The following is a 16,694-nucleotide window of genomic DNA, read 5'->3' as shown; positions in this document are numbered from 1 at the left end:
TTTTTTTTTTTTTATAAAACTCACCATACTTTATTTAGAACAAAAAGGCGGCCACATAATGGCAGTGGTTCCCAACAAGATCTCCATGTCGCCACCTCTGCTCATTGAATTCTTTTGCTCACTACCTCATACCTGGGGACTATATTTCTGTCCCTTTAGCTGGAACAGAAATCACCCTGTAGTGACCACTGTGTTAAATATAAACGTGTTCCTAACAGTTTTGCTTTTTTCTTGAGTTTTTGGCTTATCTGTGTTAGAAAGTTCTGTATATGGGCTAGCAACTGGGGAACTGCCGTAGAGTCAAGTTCAAAGCTAACCTTAGGAAAATTACATAAGCTCTCTGAACTCTAAGTATTTCATTTCAAAAATGGAAATAGTGATAGTTCTACTCCAATTGATTTGTTGTGAGATAAATTCATATAAAGTTGTTAGAGCCAGACCTGGCACCCAAGAAAAGCATTGAGCACAGTAGTCTTCGTTACCAGAGCTTCTTTTGTTAATGTTATTTTCTCCCTTCTCTAGGAAAGCTAGAGTGGACCTAGTCTGGCTGAGAGAATTCAGCCAGACTAGGTGGCTGAATTGGATTATTTGAAGGTAGGAGAGTAATTGACACAGTGTAAATGATTCAATTTAAGGCCCCACTTTTGGAGGTAAGGTCAAACATCACCATCATCACCGTATTTTCCTTCATTTCCCCACATTTTTGCAGCTGGATCATCACCCATTTGCTTAAGAAATTAGAGGCTTAAAAACTCAGGTTGAAGACAGGTCAGAATCCTTCAGTCTCTTCACCAGTTCAGCTTATTCAGCAAGGGAGGGTCATAGAGAATTAATAGCTGTATAAGCCTCCAAAAAAGCATACACTGTTTACTTAGGTAAATCCTCTATATTGCGGCATCCTCAGGCTTCCTGTGATAATTTGTAGAAGGTTTTCTTTCTTTAATTTACTTTATTTCCAGAAGGTTTTGATTTTTCTACCCTCAAGACAAGATTCATACTCCTCTATTGAAAATCAGAGGAAAGGGTCTATGCCCCAGTTATTTTCCAGGGTTTTGGTGAATTTCTGACTTACCTCTGTGACCTGAGTCTGCATTCAGGGGCATTGTAATGGAGGCTTTTATATTCAGGTGGATCAAGGGTCTTTCCAGGAATAGGTTTGCTGGGTGCGGTCAGAAAGTCAGGGAAGGTCACCTGTTCCCATTTATTTTCGACTTTGTTCAGGCCACTAAATGATTCTCTTTTGCTAAGCCGACTTGCCTCCAGTGAGATTTTGAACCCCATGAGATTGCCGGTTTTTACATTTGTGGTTGAGTAATGGCAACTTTATATGATTCAACCTCTCCTTGTTTTAATTGAGAGTTGCTATTGTATTTTGTACCCCTTTTATATCTGTCTTCTTCGTTACTTTGTCCCTCATGCTTACCTTGGAGGTTGACCTTTCATTGTCATCCTCTGGCTGTGTGCGTATTTATAGCTTCTGTCCTTTCTATCCTTGGATTGGGACGCAGGGTTTTTCTTGCAATTGTGATTTTTCTAGGCTTTTCCACCAAGCGAGTTAGCCAGTGAATGCCCTGATAATTTGCCTTTCCTTCCCCCTCTTTTGAAAGAAAAGGGTGTTCATAAGGGTATTGCTATCACAGAAGTCAGCAGCTCAGGAGCAGATCTGATTTTGGCATCACTGAGGCCTGGGGCTTCTGAGTTTTACCTTCTCTGCTGAAATACTGCCTTCTGCTGAAACATCAGAGGGCTATTCTGATGTTTGCAGAGGGAAAGGGGGAAAAGAAGCTAAATATGATCCTCTGACACTTGTTGGGAACCACTGAGAAGACCTCAGGTCTCAGTGGTAGGAAGGTCGTGGTAATGATTGTGCCTGGCTTGAAGTATCATTCACTTACGTTGGGGTCTAGAATGTGGACTGATGCTCCAAAGTGTCCCCAGGAAGTTTAGATTAACAGACACAGGACTGTGGAAGACTCCTTTGGCCGGATACTCTCCATGTCCAAGTGAATCAGCTGTAGAAGAACCTTTGCTCTGAGTCACTGTCTGGCCTACTGATGGCCTCAGCTCTTACTCCCGGGCTTACATAATGGTTCTTCTACCCATGTTTATATTATTTAACTAAAAGGCACTTTAAAAACACACTCCTCTGGCAGTCCACACTTGAATATGAAAAACATTCTTTAAGACCTTGACACTCAGAAGTGTGGTCCACCACCTCTGGAGCATTCTGTCTAGCAGCGGGCTGGAAGGTCAAAGTCTCAGGCCCCTCTCAGACCTACTGAATCAAAACCTGCATCTGAGGCTCTATTGTGGTTGTTTCACATGAAAGTTAAAGTCTGAAAAATATTTCATTGGTCTAGAATTTGATATAAACTGCCCCTGTTAAACTAGGTGCCTCCACTTAGCTCATGTGACTACTGTTGCTTTGATGATAAAGGCTAATATATTTGAGAACTTTGAGAGGGTGATCTGACATGAGTCTTCCTTTGCCAGGGGGTCTAGATTCTATGACCAACTGACAGGTGTTTGTCTATAGGGAAAATAGAACCATTCAATTAATAAAAATGTCGTCCCCTCTTATGAAAATGGCTAGATAGATTTTGTTAGCACTTGGCTTGGGATTCTGAGTGCAGCGGGCAAGGTTTCTTGACGGGAAATGATGGAATGAAATAAACCCAGAAGAAAATGAGGCAAGGATCTCAAATTCCAGGGATGTTCATAATCAATTTAAGAACAATGTTGTACCTTCTATGATCTGTGGACTGCAAGCATCCAAGATGCTACAGTATATTTTATCGTTTGCTTGGAAAATAGTACTTCCTAAAGTTGAAATTCAGGAATCTTAAATCAGACACAGCTTTTATACATGGCCCATTTGGATAGGCATTTTGAAATAATGATAAGAAACATAGAGGGCTTATTCTGTAATGGGATGAGCTTGCTGCTTGTGTCATGTGTGTCATAATGGCATCTTTGTACGTTTTTATAAGCTTTTGGGGGTTTGTCTTTATCCTAAAAAGCCTATTATTGGTTAGACCTACGGTTTTTGGTGTGATTTATTTTTTTGAAACATAAAAGAATGACAAACAGAAAGCAAAGTCATTTTATTGTCTTGCAAAAGCATCTAAAATGAGATTTTGATGTTTTGAAGTCATAAGGAAGGGGGAGAACAGACAGCAGCTGGGAAGCTGTTTCTCCAGAAATTGTTTGGCCTTAATTACTACAGTGTCCCAGTACCACCCATATGTTTCCAAAGAAGTAGATCCCTGTGAATGCCTTTGTCTCTGGACTTTTGAGTAAAATAGTAGGGTGTGCTTTGCAAAATGTCATCGTTGATGTTGAGTTTCAGAGTCTTTAATTAGGAAGCTGAAATCTGTATATCGAGATTTGTAAATCATCTAAATTGCAGAGTAATGTTTTAGAATACTGCTTAAGGGATTGACATTAAAGCCTTTTTTAAAAAAAGAAATGCAATAATTTCCTCAAATCCTCACTCATTAGACCTCTACTAACTATAGTGCTGACTTTTTTTTTTCACCCTAAAGTCTGTGAATTCCAAAGAAATGTATCACCATTTCCCCCATTATTATAGCCACCTGGAAGCAGTGTCCATGCATTAGATCAAAAAAACCAACAATGAATTATGTAATCTTACGTCCTGGTATACGTGCTGGCACAAAAGAGAGAAGGGAGACCCCTTTTTTTATTCAGAGGGGAAATTTTTATTTTCTGGTTACAAACTCCATAATAGGATTTAAAACTCTACCTAGACAATCAAATTGTTGTTACTTCTCTTACCGAATGATCTTTCTTCTTTTTTTCTCCCCCACTTTTCCACATCAAATTAGAATCATTGGAAGAACTGCCAGAAACAAGTGGAAAAACAACCCGGCGATTCTTCTTTAACTTAAGTTCTGTCCCCACCGAGGAGTTCATCACCTCGGCAGAACTTCAGGTTTTTCGAGAACAGATGCAGGAAGCTTTGGGGAACAATAACAGTTTCCATCACCGAATTAATATTTATGAAATTATAAAGCCTGCAACAGCCAGCTCAAAATTCCCTGTGACCAGACTTTTGGACACGAGGTTGGTGAATCAGAACACAAGCAGGTGGGAGAGTTTTGACGTCACCCCCGCCGTGATGAGGTGGACTGCACAGGGACACACCAACCATGGCTTCGTGGTGGAAGTGACCCACTTAGAGGAGACACAAGGTGTCTCCAAGAGACATGTTAGGATTAGCAGGTCTTTGCACCAAGATGAACACAGCTGGTCACAAATAAGGCCATTGCTAGTAACTTTTGGCCATGATGGGAAAGGGCATCCCCTCCACAAAAGAGAGAAGCGTCAAGTGAAACACAAACAGCGGAAACGTCTCAAGTCCAGCTGCAAGAGACACCCTTTGTACGTGGACTTCAGTGACGTGGGGTGGAATGACTGGATTGTTGCCCCCCCAGGGTATCATGCCTTTTACTGCCATGGAGAATGCCCTTTTCCTCTAGCTGATCACCTGAACTCCACTAACCACGCCATCGTTCAGACGTTGGTCAACTCCGTTAACTCCAAGATTCCTAAGGCGTGCTGTGTCCCAACAGAGCTCAGCGCCATCTCAATGTTGTACCTTGACGAAAATGAAAAGGTCGTATTAAAGAACTATCAGGACATGGTTGTGGAGGGTTGTGGGTGTCGTTAGCACAGCAAAATTTAACAAATAAATAAATATATATATATATATTTTAGAAAAAAGAAAAAAAAACCAAACAAACAAAGGAACAAAAAAATCCCCAGTTGACACTTTAGTATTTCCCAATGAAGACTTTATTTATGGAATGGAATGGAAAAAAAGAAAAAAAAAACAGCTATTTTGCAAATATATTTATATCTACAAAAAGAAGTTGGGAAAACAAATATTTTAATCAGAGAATTATTCCTTAAAGATTTAAAATGTATGTAGTTGTACATTTTATATGGGTTCAACCCCAGCACATGAAGTATAATGGTCAGATTTATTTTGTATTTATTTACTATTATAACCACTTTTTAGGAAAAATAGCTAATTTGTATTTATGTGTAATCAAAAGAAGTATCGGGTTTGTACATAATTGTCCAAAAATTGTAGTTGTTTTCAGTTGTGTGTATTTAAGATGAGAAATCTACATGGAAGGTTTCTTGGCAAAGTGCTTAGCACATTTGCTTTTTTTTTTTTTTTTTTTTGCAGCGCTACTGTTAAGTTCACAAGTTCAAGTCCAGAAAAAAAAAAAAAGTGGATAATCCACTCTGCTGACTTTCAAGATTATTATATTATTCGGTTCTCAGGAATGTTGCAGAGTGGCTGTCCAATCCATGAGAATTCCCGTCCTTATTAGGTGGAATATTTGGATAAGAACCAGACATTGCTGATCTAACACAGAATCATGCCCCTGCCCCTTCATTTACAGAAAGAATAAAGCAGGGTTGATAGAAATAATCAGGAAAATGATGAACCTGCAGGAAAGTGAATGATGGTTGGTTGTCCTTTCCGAAACCAGTGAAACCTTCAAAGGGGCTGATCTGACCAAAGTATTAAATAAAACAGAATTTCTTCATTATTGATATCGTGGTCATGTATATTTAAAATTGATATCCCGTGGCCCTCATCCGGAGTTGGAAATCGATTTGTGTTTTACCTTAACCTCGTCTAGGAGTTTATTGTTCTCCGAAGGACCCAATTTTCTCACTTTGCCCAATACACAGCAAAAGTCTGCATGTGGAGTTTTCTGCACACCCTCCCCTCTGTTCTCTGACTGATCAGCTTTTCTTTCCAAGGTGATGTGTTTGGACACCCTTCTCCAAATGTTCAACCTATTTCAGATAATAAACATAAAGGTTTGTCATTTCATTCTATAAAGTCCCACCTGTAAGAGAAAATGGTACGTTTGTACAGTGCTCACGGTGATTACCTGTGCTTGCATTTTTGTTGCTAAAGGTACATGTTTTCCATGGGGTGGGGAGAAAGGCAGAGAATGGTTGGAAAGTTGCGAGTCATCGAGAAATCACGTTTGGATCAGAAGTATTCCCAATGAGTTAGTATGTTTTATATGAACCTCTTTGGGGTGGAAAAATTTAAGGGAAAAGTATAGCCTACAAAACAAGGAAAACCTGGGGAACCCAAGATAAAGTTTCAGAGATAATAACCCATGCAACAGAGGCAACAGTGCCAAAAAATTAGAAAGGGAAAGTGTCTGAGATCAGCTTCTACAAGAACATCTGCCAATTGGACTGAAGCCCAAACAGAGTGAAGTCAAATTAGGCTGCTGAGAATGAACACTTACCAGTGTCAAAGTTTCTGTGCCCTGGGTTGTTATCGGCCAAGGAAGGGTTCAGGTGATGTATGTCTGTGAAACCAGGGAACCTGAAGCTCCTCATTATTTTACTGACAATATTGCAGGTCAATTTGCAGGACTCGGTGTCCCCTTCTGTGCCTGCTATGATTGGTGAAACCTAGTTCTAATCTCTTTTCCGAGGCCCTGCCTTGGAATTGGCTTAAAAAAATAGTGTGTTTGTAATGGAACAGACTGTTATAATCAAATTCTTCCCATGAATTAACTTTCAATGACCATGAACATACTTAACATTTTGGAGGTTATGAGGTTATGTAAATCTTATCTTTGAATGCATTCTGTAGTTATTTTGTACTAATACTAGATAACTTCTTCTAAAATCTTTGAGCTGCTTTTTCTCCCTTCCACTATTGCTTTTGGTTAGGTGAGATTCTCTGGAATCATTACGTTAGACCGAACTAGGGAGGTTGAGGATTGTCTTTGTTTTCCTGCCTTGGAGATGAAGGGCAGGCTGCACAATCTTAACTTCTTGGGACAATAATGCATGTTTCCTCATCTTCAAATTCCCTAGATGAGAGTGTGAGAATAGAGCACAAAAATTTCATGCTGTGGCATTTCTATCCATCCTTCCGGTTGCTCTATTTCATTGGTTCCAATTTTCTTGGTTAAAATTACTTCCAATGGTGTCAACGCCAACGCATTCTCTTGCAATGTATGTATTTGATATATATGAAACAATGTGTATGTATAAATATACATATGGAGCTGTAGTATATATTATAATGTCTAGGCGACAGCACTTTCGATTTCAGTTTAGCATCAGAGGGTTTATAATAACTGAGGACTTTGACCCTCTTGCCAGCTCACTCAAGAGACAGGGTTTTATATACATTTTACATCTTTACAGACACTTGGCCCTCCTTCTTCATTCTGAGGGATAAAGAGCCATAACTAACTGTGTGACATTGAGTTTAGTTGATTTTAGTCCTGGCTTTAGAGGATACTTTGAATCATTTTAGAATTGGCCTTTTTTAAAAAAAAAAAAATCAATATGTAGTCATTTCTTAATTAGGTAGGGGCTTATCTTTCAAAATTGATTAAATTGGTCATCTGTTTTTATGCTTTTTTGGGGGCGGCTACCTGTTCTCCGTGATGTGGATTTAACCTCTGTGGAACATCCAGGCTGCTCTGTTAATTTTACATCTTCCAAAATTGGCAGTAGGGAGGGTGAGTACTTTACAGATCCTACCTGGGCTTCCATCTTTTCATAATATTTATTCTGCTCACTGCTTTATCTTTATTTATTTAATTTATTTATTTACTTATTTATTTTTTTGCAGTTTTTGGCCTGGGCTGAGTTTGAACCCTCCACCTCCAGTATATGGGGCCGGCGCCCTATTCCTTTGAGCCACAGGCACTGCCCACCAGTCACTGCTTTAAATTATAACTCAGGAGGCAAAGAACAGAGAGATGATCTGTAAATTCGATCAATATGACACACTACATAATTGCTAGGTAACTTAGGTGGTCTGGGTTTTTTTCCCCTTTTTTTTTACTGGAGGGGGGAAAATCATATGTCCAATTCAAAGTGCTTAAAAGCATTCAGGTATTGATTCGCTGTATGTTTACATGCCGTTTGTAAGCCTTCTTACCTGTTACAAGGCAAAAGGAACACAGCCTTGCATTAGCAAATAATTAAAGTCTAGAGTACTGGTGACATGGAGTGGCAATCCACAGAAGTCAGAACGTCCTGGCACTCTTCCTTTTCTGTCTGAATTTTAGCAGGGGACCAGTATGGTGAAATGTGGGATAAAAGGCAGGTCTGCTCCACTCAGGTAAATTGCCTTTCCTTTTTCCTCCACCTTGCTGACATAAATTACAGCCTTATGGCATTCTCCAGGGCAGAATTTTCTGATCATCTCCCCGCCCTGCAAACTTCAAAGTGAAATTTCTACCTAACTTTGGGGACGAATGCTCTAAATAAAACTTCTTTCATTTTAATGTGCGTCCAAACCACCACCAGTAAGGCCTTAAGGAGAATGGAACTTTAATGTGTATCCAGAGAGCCCCTGGAATCACGTTCTGTTACAGATTGTGTTTTGGTGAGTCTGGGGTAGGCTCTGAGAACTGCATTTCTAACAAGCTCCCAGGTGAAGCCCTTACTGTAGGCCAGAGGACCACAGTTTGAGTAGCCAGGCTCTAATGAATACCTTCTTAATCCTAACTGCAAAGGTTGGAGCAAGTTTAGGCCCCTCTAAAAAAAGCAGCCCTTAAAAGAAATGTACATAAACCAAATTCATGTCCAGGACGGCTTCTGAATATATTTCACCCTATCTGAAATGATGCCCTACATATTTTTTTTTCAAAGGCATTCTTTTCTTCCACAAGATGACTGGCAATTTTGTGTTCTAGCCACCCTCAGACATGAAAACACTTGGTTGCTTATCTTGTAAAATCTGCTCGGCTTGCTTGCTGGGGCATGCATGTAGTCAGTTTCGTCAAATACGTGTCAGTACATCTATGTGGATGGGGGAGCAGGTGCAAGTCCTTAAAAAACGTACTTTAAAAAAGTTTAACACTTAAGTCAGTCCACTGAGTTGATCCTGTGTGATCTTAGTGCCAAACGTCTGAGTTAAAAGTTTTCCCTTTGAAGGCGGCAAATAGATGTCATACATTTGAAGCATCTGTTTATACAAAAAAAAAAAAAAGATGCTTGATTTTTTTTTTAAGTTCTAAGATGGTTCACTGTACATCACCATTGAGCCTACAGGGTGGTATAATGCTTCCAAAGCTGGTATCTGAGGTTTGATTTAACGGATATTGGAATTTTCGGCGCTGCGGTTGGCTTCGAATAAGGTGCTTAAAAATGGGCTCAGGCTAGGAAAAGGAAAAGGAATTGATTTCCCTCTGAGTGTCAGCAAATAAATGACTTCTTTCTGTCTTTGCTTGGTGTTGGCACCTCTTTTTCTTTCTTTTTTAGAAAAACTCCCTGCGAGGGTCATCTGTTAACCAGCAGTACTTTATGGAAGCACTTTGAAGATTCCTTATAAGCAGCTGAGGTTTGAAAGTTTTGTTGAAGAAATGCTGGAATGAATGAATTTCTAATCACAAGTGTGTTTGTGTATAGATACTTATACACACACGTATGCATAATGTGTGTGAGTTTCCCTGTATGCATATTATGTAAGTGTATCTATGTAATTTGTTTCTACTTGGAGTCCAAATGGTGCATACGGGCACCTAAATTGTTTTTCTTTTTTTTTTTCTTTTTTTTTCAGTGGGTTTATCATTTTGTTTAGGTCTCTAAATTTTGAACTGAGTCTCTTTGAGGTGGTTAAGCAGTAGGAAGCCAGACACTGACTTTAACACCACTTAAAGTCTTGTGTTTGCCCCGCGCCCTGGGCCCCACTCCCAGGCATCGCCAGGAGTGCATTATTGTGGCCGACCCCTCCGAGGAGGAGGTCTCTAAGCAAACCGTGGTTCTGCTTACCGCTTCCCTCATACGGAGCAAGATCTCATCTGGACTGCATTTACACTGGAACCGCTTGGCCACAACACTATGAGGGAATAATTATTGAACTATTTTACTGTACAACTATTTCCAAATTGTTGATTTTTTATTGATTTCAGGAGGCAAGCTAATTGCCCCACGGCAACTTGATGTTAACGTTTAATGAAGATCAGGAAACAGAGTTTATGAAAAGCTTTTGTATAGTAACTGCAAAGTTTCAAGAACTGTTTTATACTTCCTGACAGTGCTGGGCCTAGCTTAATGGTTTGTTTTTATTGCTGAAGAGTGTAAACCTTGCTTGAGCCCGGTGTGTGGAAACTATACCCTCATTCCGCATTACACATCTTCTCATTGCCTTTCGCTCACTCCTGACTTCTTTTCCTGCCATCTGCAATGGGGACTTTTTGAGTGTTTTCATTGTCTGAGAACAAGTTTCTGTCTTTGCACGCTGAGAATCTTGCACGCACGCACATGCACACGCACAGGCACACAGGCACACTCATGAACTTAAGTGTCTGTATTGTTTCACTTTGTTTTGGGTGGAGTTTCTTTTCAGCCCTTGGTTGCTAGACGACCAAGCAGACAAAAGTTAAAGATTGAAAAGGCATTTTTAAAGATGCCAGATCTTGGCGGCTGAACTATTTTATCTCTGTCTTTACATGGGAGGCTTAATATGCTTACTAGGTTACCCTTGTCTTTCGTTGGACAGATGCTGGTAGACTTTTTGAAGTCTAGCTCCCAAGGCATTACCTGTTTGAGAATGTCCTGAAGTGTTGTTCCCAGTTGCTGGAACACGCTTCCCACCTGGATTGAGAAAAAAAAAAAAAAAAAAAAAAGCCAGCTTAGTTTCCAAGGGTGTGTTTTAAGTCACTAATAAAGTTGAGCTCCAGCTCCCAGCTGCCTCAATTATTTCGAGGCAAAGAGGTAGAGAAAGGATTGCTTTTTGAGGCAACGTTCTGAAATACCAGCTTAAGTGTGTGGTGAATAGACTCCAGGAGGCTACCTTTGTTTTTTTGGTAGAGAGTACTGGAAATGTTTTGAAAAATTCTTAAAAGGCTAATTTTAAATCAAAGTCCCTTGCTCATTTCAGCAACTTCAGGAGCATGTTATAAATACACCATCTTTATAGATCTGCCAAGTGGGACGTGTGTTCACAAGTTCATCTTGCAAGTGCCTGCAAACCGTAGCTCACTCACTTTCCTGAGCGAGGCCTTCCCTTCTCATTCATTCTCTGAGGAGTTTCTTCTCTGGCTGTCCTCTGGTGGGCTTCCTTAGGCTGGAATGCAGTCAAATTCGTGGAAAACTTTAACCACTTTCCTGATTCATTTACAGACGGGATTTCTTGGCGTGAGGATCAAGCAGGGAGCCCTGAAGTTTTTTCGTCCCAGATTTTCTTGGAAATTAGGATAGTCTTAAGGCTGTCTGGCCCATACACCTAAATTGGACCAAATATTCTCCTGTAAAGAAATCTTACAAACTGGCTTAGAATTTGGTCAGTAAGGCAGGTTTAACTGGTAAAACCTACAGTCCTATAAGGTGCATCAATATTGTCAATATTATGTGCTATGAAAATAATTATGCTTAGACTGAAAACTTAAAATATTCAGTAGGTGAACTTAAATAGAAGTAAGAAAACTGATTTAGAATATTCCAGATAAAAATTGGTGTGTGTCTGCTACCTGGTGATAGCTGGCTGAACACTGGATGTTAAAGAGGTTTAGACAAGTTAAGGGTAGTTTGTGGTTTAAAATGTATTCCTGCCTGATACAAAAGTATCAAATTTTCTGCAGTATTTTTCAGAACTAAGTCTTTGGGAGGTTGTCATATAAGACAATATCTAAGTGAGTTCCAAACCCTCTTTCCCTTTTGTGAGCCCTTGCCTGGCCAGAATGATGTCCTTTTTGATGACACAGCCAGGTGGAGGACCAGAGGTTGGAAGGATGCTGCCTTGGTGTCCTTACCTCACCAACCTCACCTCTCAGTCTACTTTTGAGTGCACTTTTCAGGACTTGACAAGAGAGACAGAGAGGGAGTTTGTAGACTTTCCTAAAATACAGTCAGGTGCATTTTCCTAGCATGGAGAGCAGTGTAGCAAAGCCCTCTCATCTCCAGAACCACTAGGGATGGGACATTGAGCCGTAAGTCTGCCTTCATCATGGGAAGATTAACTAAAGAACGGTGCAGAACAAGTCCCTGGTTTTATGTACTGTTTCTGGAAAGTTCAAGGGGTGCCAATGTTTCAGTCCCAGTGGTGTGAAAGTAAAAACTTTTCCTCCATGGCCGCGGGTGCCAAGATGCAACTCTGGAAGTTTCCTTCCTGGTGGATCCTTGAACTTTTGACCTCTTGTCCCAGAGAAGCCCAGGACAACAAGGCTATCCCAAGATGACGTAGGTTAAGGGATAGTCTTTGTTTGGCGGAAGTAGAAATTGGTATCTTTAATCTTGTCCCTATCACTTACCCAATCCTTGAAAAACACGATCAGAATTTCCCTATACTTCCGTTTTATATTCCTCCCTCTCTCTCTCCCCCCGCCTCTCTCTCTCTCTCTCTCCTTTCTTCTGGGTATCAGGACCCTTTCTGGAGGTAAACAAATATATTAGGGAAAGTGGAGCTGGGAAAGCCAAACTTAATTATTACAAAGGGAGAGCAATTTGGTCCTGTGTCATCACAAACCCAAGAGCTTGCTGCATGTAACTGGAACGGTGCTGAAGACCTTCTCCAAGAAGCCAGTTTGGACAAGGAACAAGATCCTATTGTGCTTTTCCTTTTCCATGGTGATGAGACTGAGTTTGGGAGGAGGAGGAATTTCACAGACTTTCCTCGTGGAAAATGCTGGTGGTGTGGGAGAAACGGTTCCCCTCCCATCTTGTAACATAACCTCTGGGATGCTGAGAAGGGCTGCTCCAGCTGGGGTGGGGGTGCGGTGCCGGGAGGGAGCTGGCAGCCCATTGGCCTTCAGCGGAGAGCACAGCACTTCTGTTTTGCAGCCAGAAGCAGTGATTCATTTGATTTTAATTTTGACGTTAGCATTTTTCTCATGACTCATTGATAATTTAATATGGAATTTAAAAGGCTGAAACAGTTATTTACTTTTTAGGAACTTACAACACCCACTGTGTGGAATACATATTTCCCCTCTTGAAATGGAAGATGCATGATTACTTCATTAAAAAATAAGTGAGGAAGAGGCCTTCCTTTCACCCTTGCCCTCCCAGCTCCCACCTGTGCCCCAGGCCAGTTGATCTTGCTAACATTCACCGACCGACCGTCTGCCAGTCTGTTTCATCTCAATATTTCTGAATTGCTCAGAAAAACTAGGTGAAAATGTCACTGCAGTGAATATTTTCCTACTGTAATTTACCTCCACTGGTCTTTAATGTAACATTATTTATTGGGGATAATCCTTATGTTTGTTTTAAGAATCTTGTGAGCTCCTACTCACACACTGCCAGATTCACATTCCCCCCCAAAAACTATAATTATATTACTCGTATGTTTCAATAACTTGAATGGTTCCCAGCTCTTCTTTAACTATTAAATAAAATCTAAACTCCTTAGACTGATGTCGATGGACTTGCTAGACTAATTCTAATCAGTCTTTGAGGACTCCTCTATGCACCTGTTAACTTTTAGCCTGCACTGTGCTCTGGTTATCTTTGTTTCCATGCAGAGTCTGTTTCTCAGGGTATAGAACAATGACTTATGTACAACTTTATATCCTACTATCAGTCTGTTTATCCAGGATATGTACGTTTATTGACTGCTTACTTTTTGTAAGGCATATAGCACATAGTCTGGGGTATATCAGGTGGGTCAAATGCTGGAGCTTTCTTCTAGGAACTTAACATCTAGTAAAGAAGATGAGAAATGACCATCATCCTGCTACTACTTGATAGAAGATGATAAGTATATTAAATGAGTAACACTGACATTCAGGAGAAGCTTCATGGACTAGTTGACATTTGAATTAAGCTTTAAGGGCTTGAATAAGCCAACTCAAGGAATGACTAAAATGAAAAAGATTGACAGTTCCAAGTGTTGGCAAGGATACAGAGTAACTGGGCCTCTCACATGTGGCTTATGGAGAGGCAAATAAATCAAGGACTTTAGCAAATAGATTGCAGGTTAAAAAAAAAAAAAAGAAAACAACTAAAACAAATACTACTTAATATGGTTTGAACGTTTGGCCCCTCCGATTCTTGTGTTGAAATTTGATCCTCACTGTTGGAGGTAGGTCCTGATGGGAAGTGTCTGGGTAGTGGAGGTGGATCCCTCCTGAATGTCTTGGCACCCTCTGCATGATGAAGTGAATTCTCACTCTGCATTAATAGTTTACTCCAGAACTGGTTGTCTAAAGGAGCCTGGCATCGCCACCCCCCCTTCCCTCTTCCCTCTTGCCATGTGACACACAAGCTGTCCTTACACCTGCCACCTTGATCGGAAGTTCCCTGAAGCCTTCACCAGAAGCAGATACTGGTACCAGCCTTCTTGCACATGAGCCAAATAAACCTCTTTTCCTTCTAAAGTGAAAAAATAATAATAATGAAGAATCTTAAAAGCTGAGATCCTGGGCAAGCTCTTGCAGATCCTTGGGGACAGCCTTGCTGAGAGTATCACAGGACTTCAGCTCAGTGGGTGAGGAAAGACCTGGGCTGGAACAAAGAAGAAGTGATAAATTAAAAATTATCTCACACATGCATATACATATATACTTACTAATTTTCCAATATCAAATACCATTGGAAGTGGGAAATTTGCTCTGTAATAATGAGCTATAATGAAAAATGTGAGTCATCGAACAGCTCCAGCATCATAATCATTGCACATCCGCAGAAGGAGACCAACGAATTGAAGCTTGGAAACTTATTTCAATGAATAGATAATGACTATTCTAAATCATCATAGCAAGTAGTTTTGCATCAGTACACGGTACCTGAGGGAATTCTCAGAAGGAGTCTTGACACTTCCCTTGGAAACTTGCATACTTAGGAGGGAGGACATAGGACCATCCTAGGGGTCTGCACAAAGGACCCTCTTACCATCACCTCCACTTTCTCCCAATTCTGTTCTCCAGAAGGAGAATGCACTGGGGAAGAAAAAGCAAAGGGACTGCAGTGTAGTCCAGTTCTCAGCATCTGCCTGTGTGCTAAAATCAGTTGTGAGATGTTTCTCTAATCATTTTAGACCAAGATGAAGTATCAGATTTTGTGAATGACACAGGTAGAACAGAACTGTTCACTACAGTAACCCCTAGCCACATGAGACAATTAAGCAATTGAAATGTGGATACTCTAAGTTGAATTGTGCTGTAATTGTTGAATACACATCTGATTTTAGAGTTATTTCACTTCATAGTATAAAAAAAAAAGAAATGAGACATTATGTTAGTAATTGTTACATTGATTATATGAGGAAATGATAATATTTTAGAATACACTGAGTTAAACAAAATGTATTTTTAAAATTTCTTTTATCCTTTCCTTCAATTTTGAATGTTGCTACTATAACATTTTAAATTACATATGTGGCTGACATTATGTTTCTACTTGATGATGCCGGTTTAGTGCAATAAACAGAGTGGGTTCACTTCAGGGCATTCACTTCCAGACTGATGGGATCTCTCAGGTGGTGGAGAAGAAGATGCAGCTGGGGCCAGCACTGGCATGGGGAGTTGCAAACAGCCACAGGATCGTCATACATGTTAACGATTTTCATCTACTGTGTCTTAGCAGAGAAAAGTTTGGGAGCTGTCAACATAGGGGAAAGAGAACTAGCTTCAAATTTTGGAGGCCTGGCTTTGACGCCCCTTGGGAAGTGTTTCAATCTATCAAAGCCCCAATCTCTTCAGCTTTGAAATGGATATTATTCCAGCCCTTCCTAATTTGTAGGATTTTTATAACAAATGAGATAAAGCATGTGACTGTGTCATCATTCATTGAAAATATGGGTTATTGTCAGTGTAAAGTGAAAAACTGAACGAATGTACAGACTCTCCTATTACTGCAAACGAATTACCCCACACATTGTGGGTTAAAACAACAAGTATTTCTTATCCCATGTGTTTCCTGTGGAGCAGCTTAGCTGGGTGGGGCTGCCTCAGAGTCTCTCAGGTCGTTGCAGTCAAGATCAACCAAGGCTAATGTCCTGAGAAGGCTTGGCTGAACTGGGGCTGCAGGGTCTGCTTCTAAGGTCCTTTAGTCACAGTGGTGTTGCCTTGATGGGCCCTTCCATATGTGTGTCCTCAAACTAGTCCTCACTGGGCTAGACTCCTGCAGTGTGAAAGAATAAGGGAGAATAAGGAAGAAGCCACAGGCCTTGACTCAGTCTCAGGAGTCGTAACACTGTCACTTTTACCTTATTCTATTTACTACGAGCAAGTCACGAAATGCAGCCAACCCCCAGGAAAATAGGGAGGACGTATTAAGCTCCCCCCTTTGAAGAGACTGCCAAAAAAAAAAATTGTGACATATATTAAACTATCACAGAGCTTTACCATCTAAAAGTTGATTACACAAATTGGGTTATTCTTGTCATATCCAACTAAATTAGAGCTGAAGAGCAAAGGGGAAAAGAGCACTCAGGGTGCACAGCACCTAGTCCAGGAACTGTTCACAAACCAGTGACTGAAAAGGCCTGCTAGGTTAAGGTTAAGACAAGTTTTGCCTAACAGCTGCCAAAATGACCTGCTGTGACTCGGCGAGTGATTTTACTCAGGGCCATCATTCACCGATCAGAGCTTGCGGGCTCTCGAAAGCTTTGCTAGCCTTAATGAACTTTCTTCAAAACACTAGACTGCGTTCTCTTTCTAATAAAACCCCCAACCTTTCCTTAGTTCTTCCAACACTTGACCACTCAGATCTCT

General features: G+C 40.5%; 1 protein-coding gene across 2 annotated transcripts in view; it reads left to right on the top strand.

Annotated features, from left to right (window-relative positions):
• Window positions 1-16,694, top strand: part of BMP2 (bone morphogenetic protein 2) — a 34,868-nt gene that overhangs the window by 5,435 nt on the left and 12,739 nt on the right. Inside the window, exon 3 of one of the 2 annotated variants that reach the window (XM_003788019.3) lies at window positions 3,849-4,685. In XM_003788019.3, coding sequence (XP_003788067.2) covers window positions 3,849-4,685 — 837 coding nt within the window. Of the gene's footprint in view, window positions 1-3,848; window positions 5,593-16,694 lie in introns of those variants that run through there. The other variant, XM_023512267.1, reaches the window with a different exon arrangement.

Source organism: Otolemur garnettii, unplaced genomic scaffold (assembly GCF_000181295.1).
Source record: "Otolemur garnettii isolate 467f Iridium unplaced genomic scaffold, OtoGar3 scaffold00025, whole genome shotgun sequence".
Lineage (NCBI taxonomy): Eukaryota > Metazoa > Chordata > Mammalia > Primates > Galagidae > Otolemur > Otolemur garnettii.
This window is presented reverse-complemented; position numbering and strand designations above follow the sequence as displayed.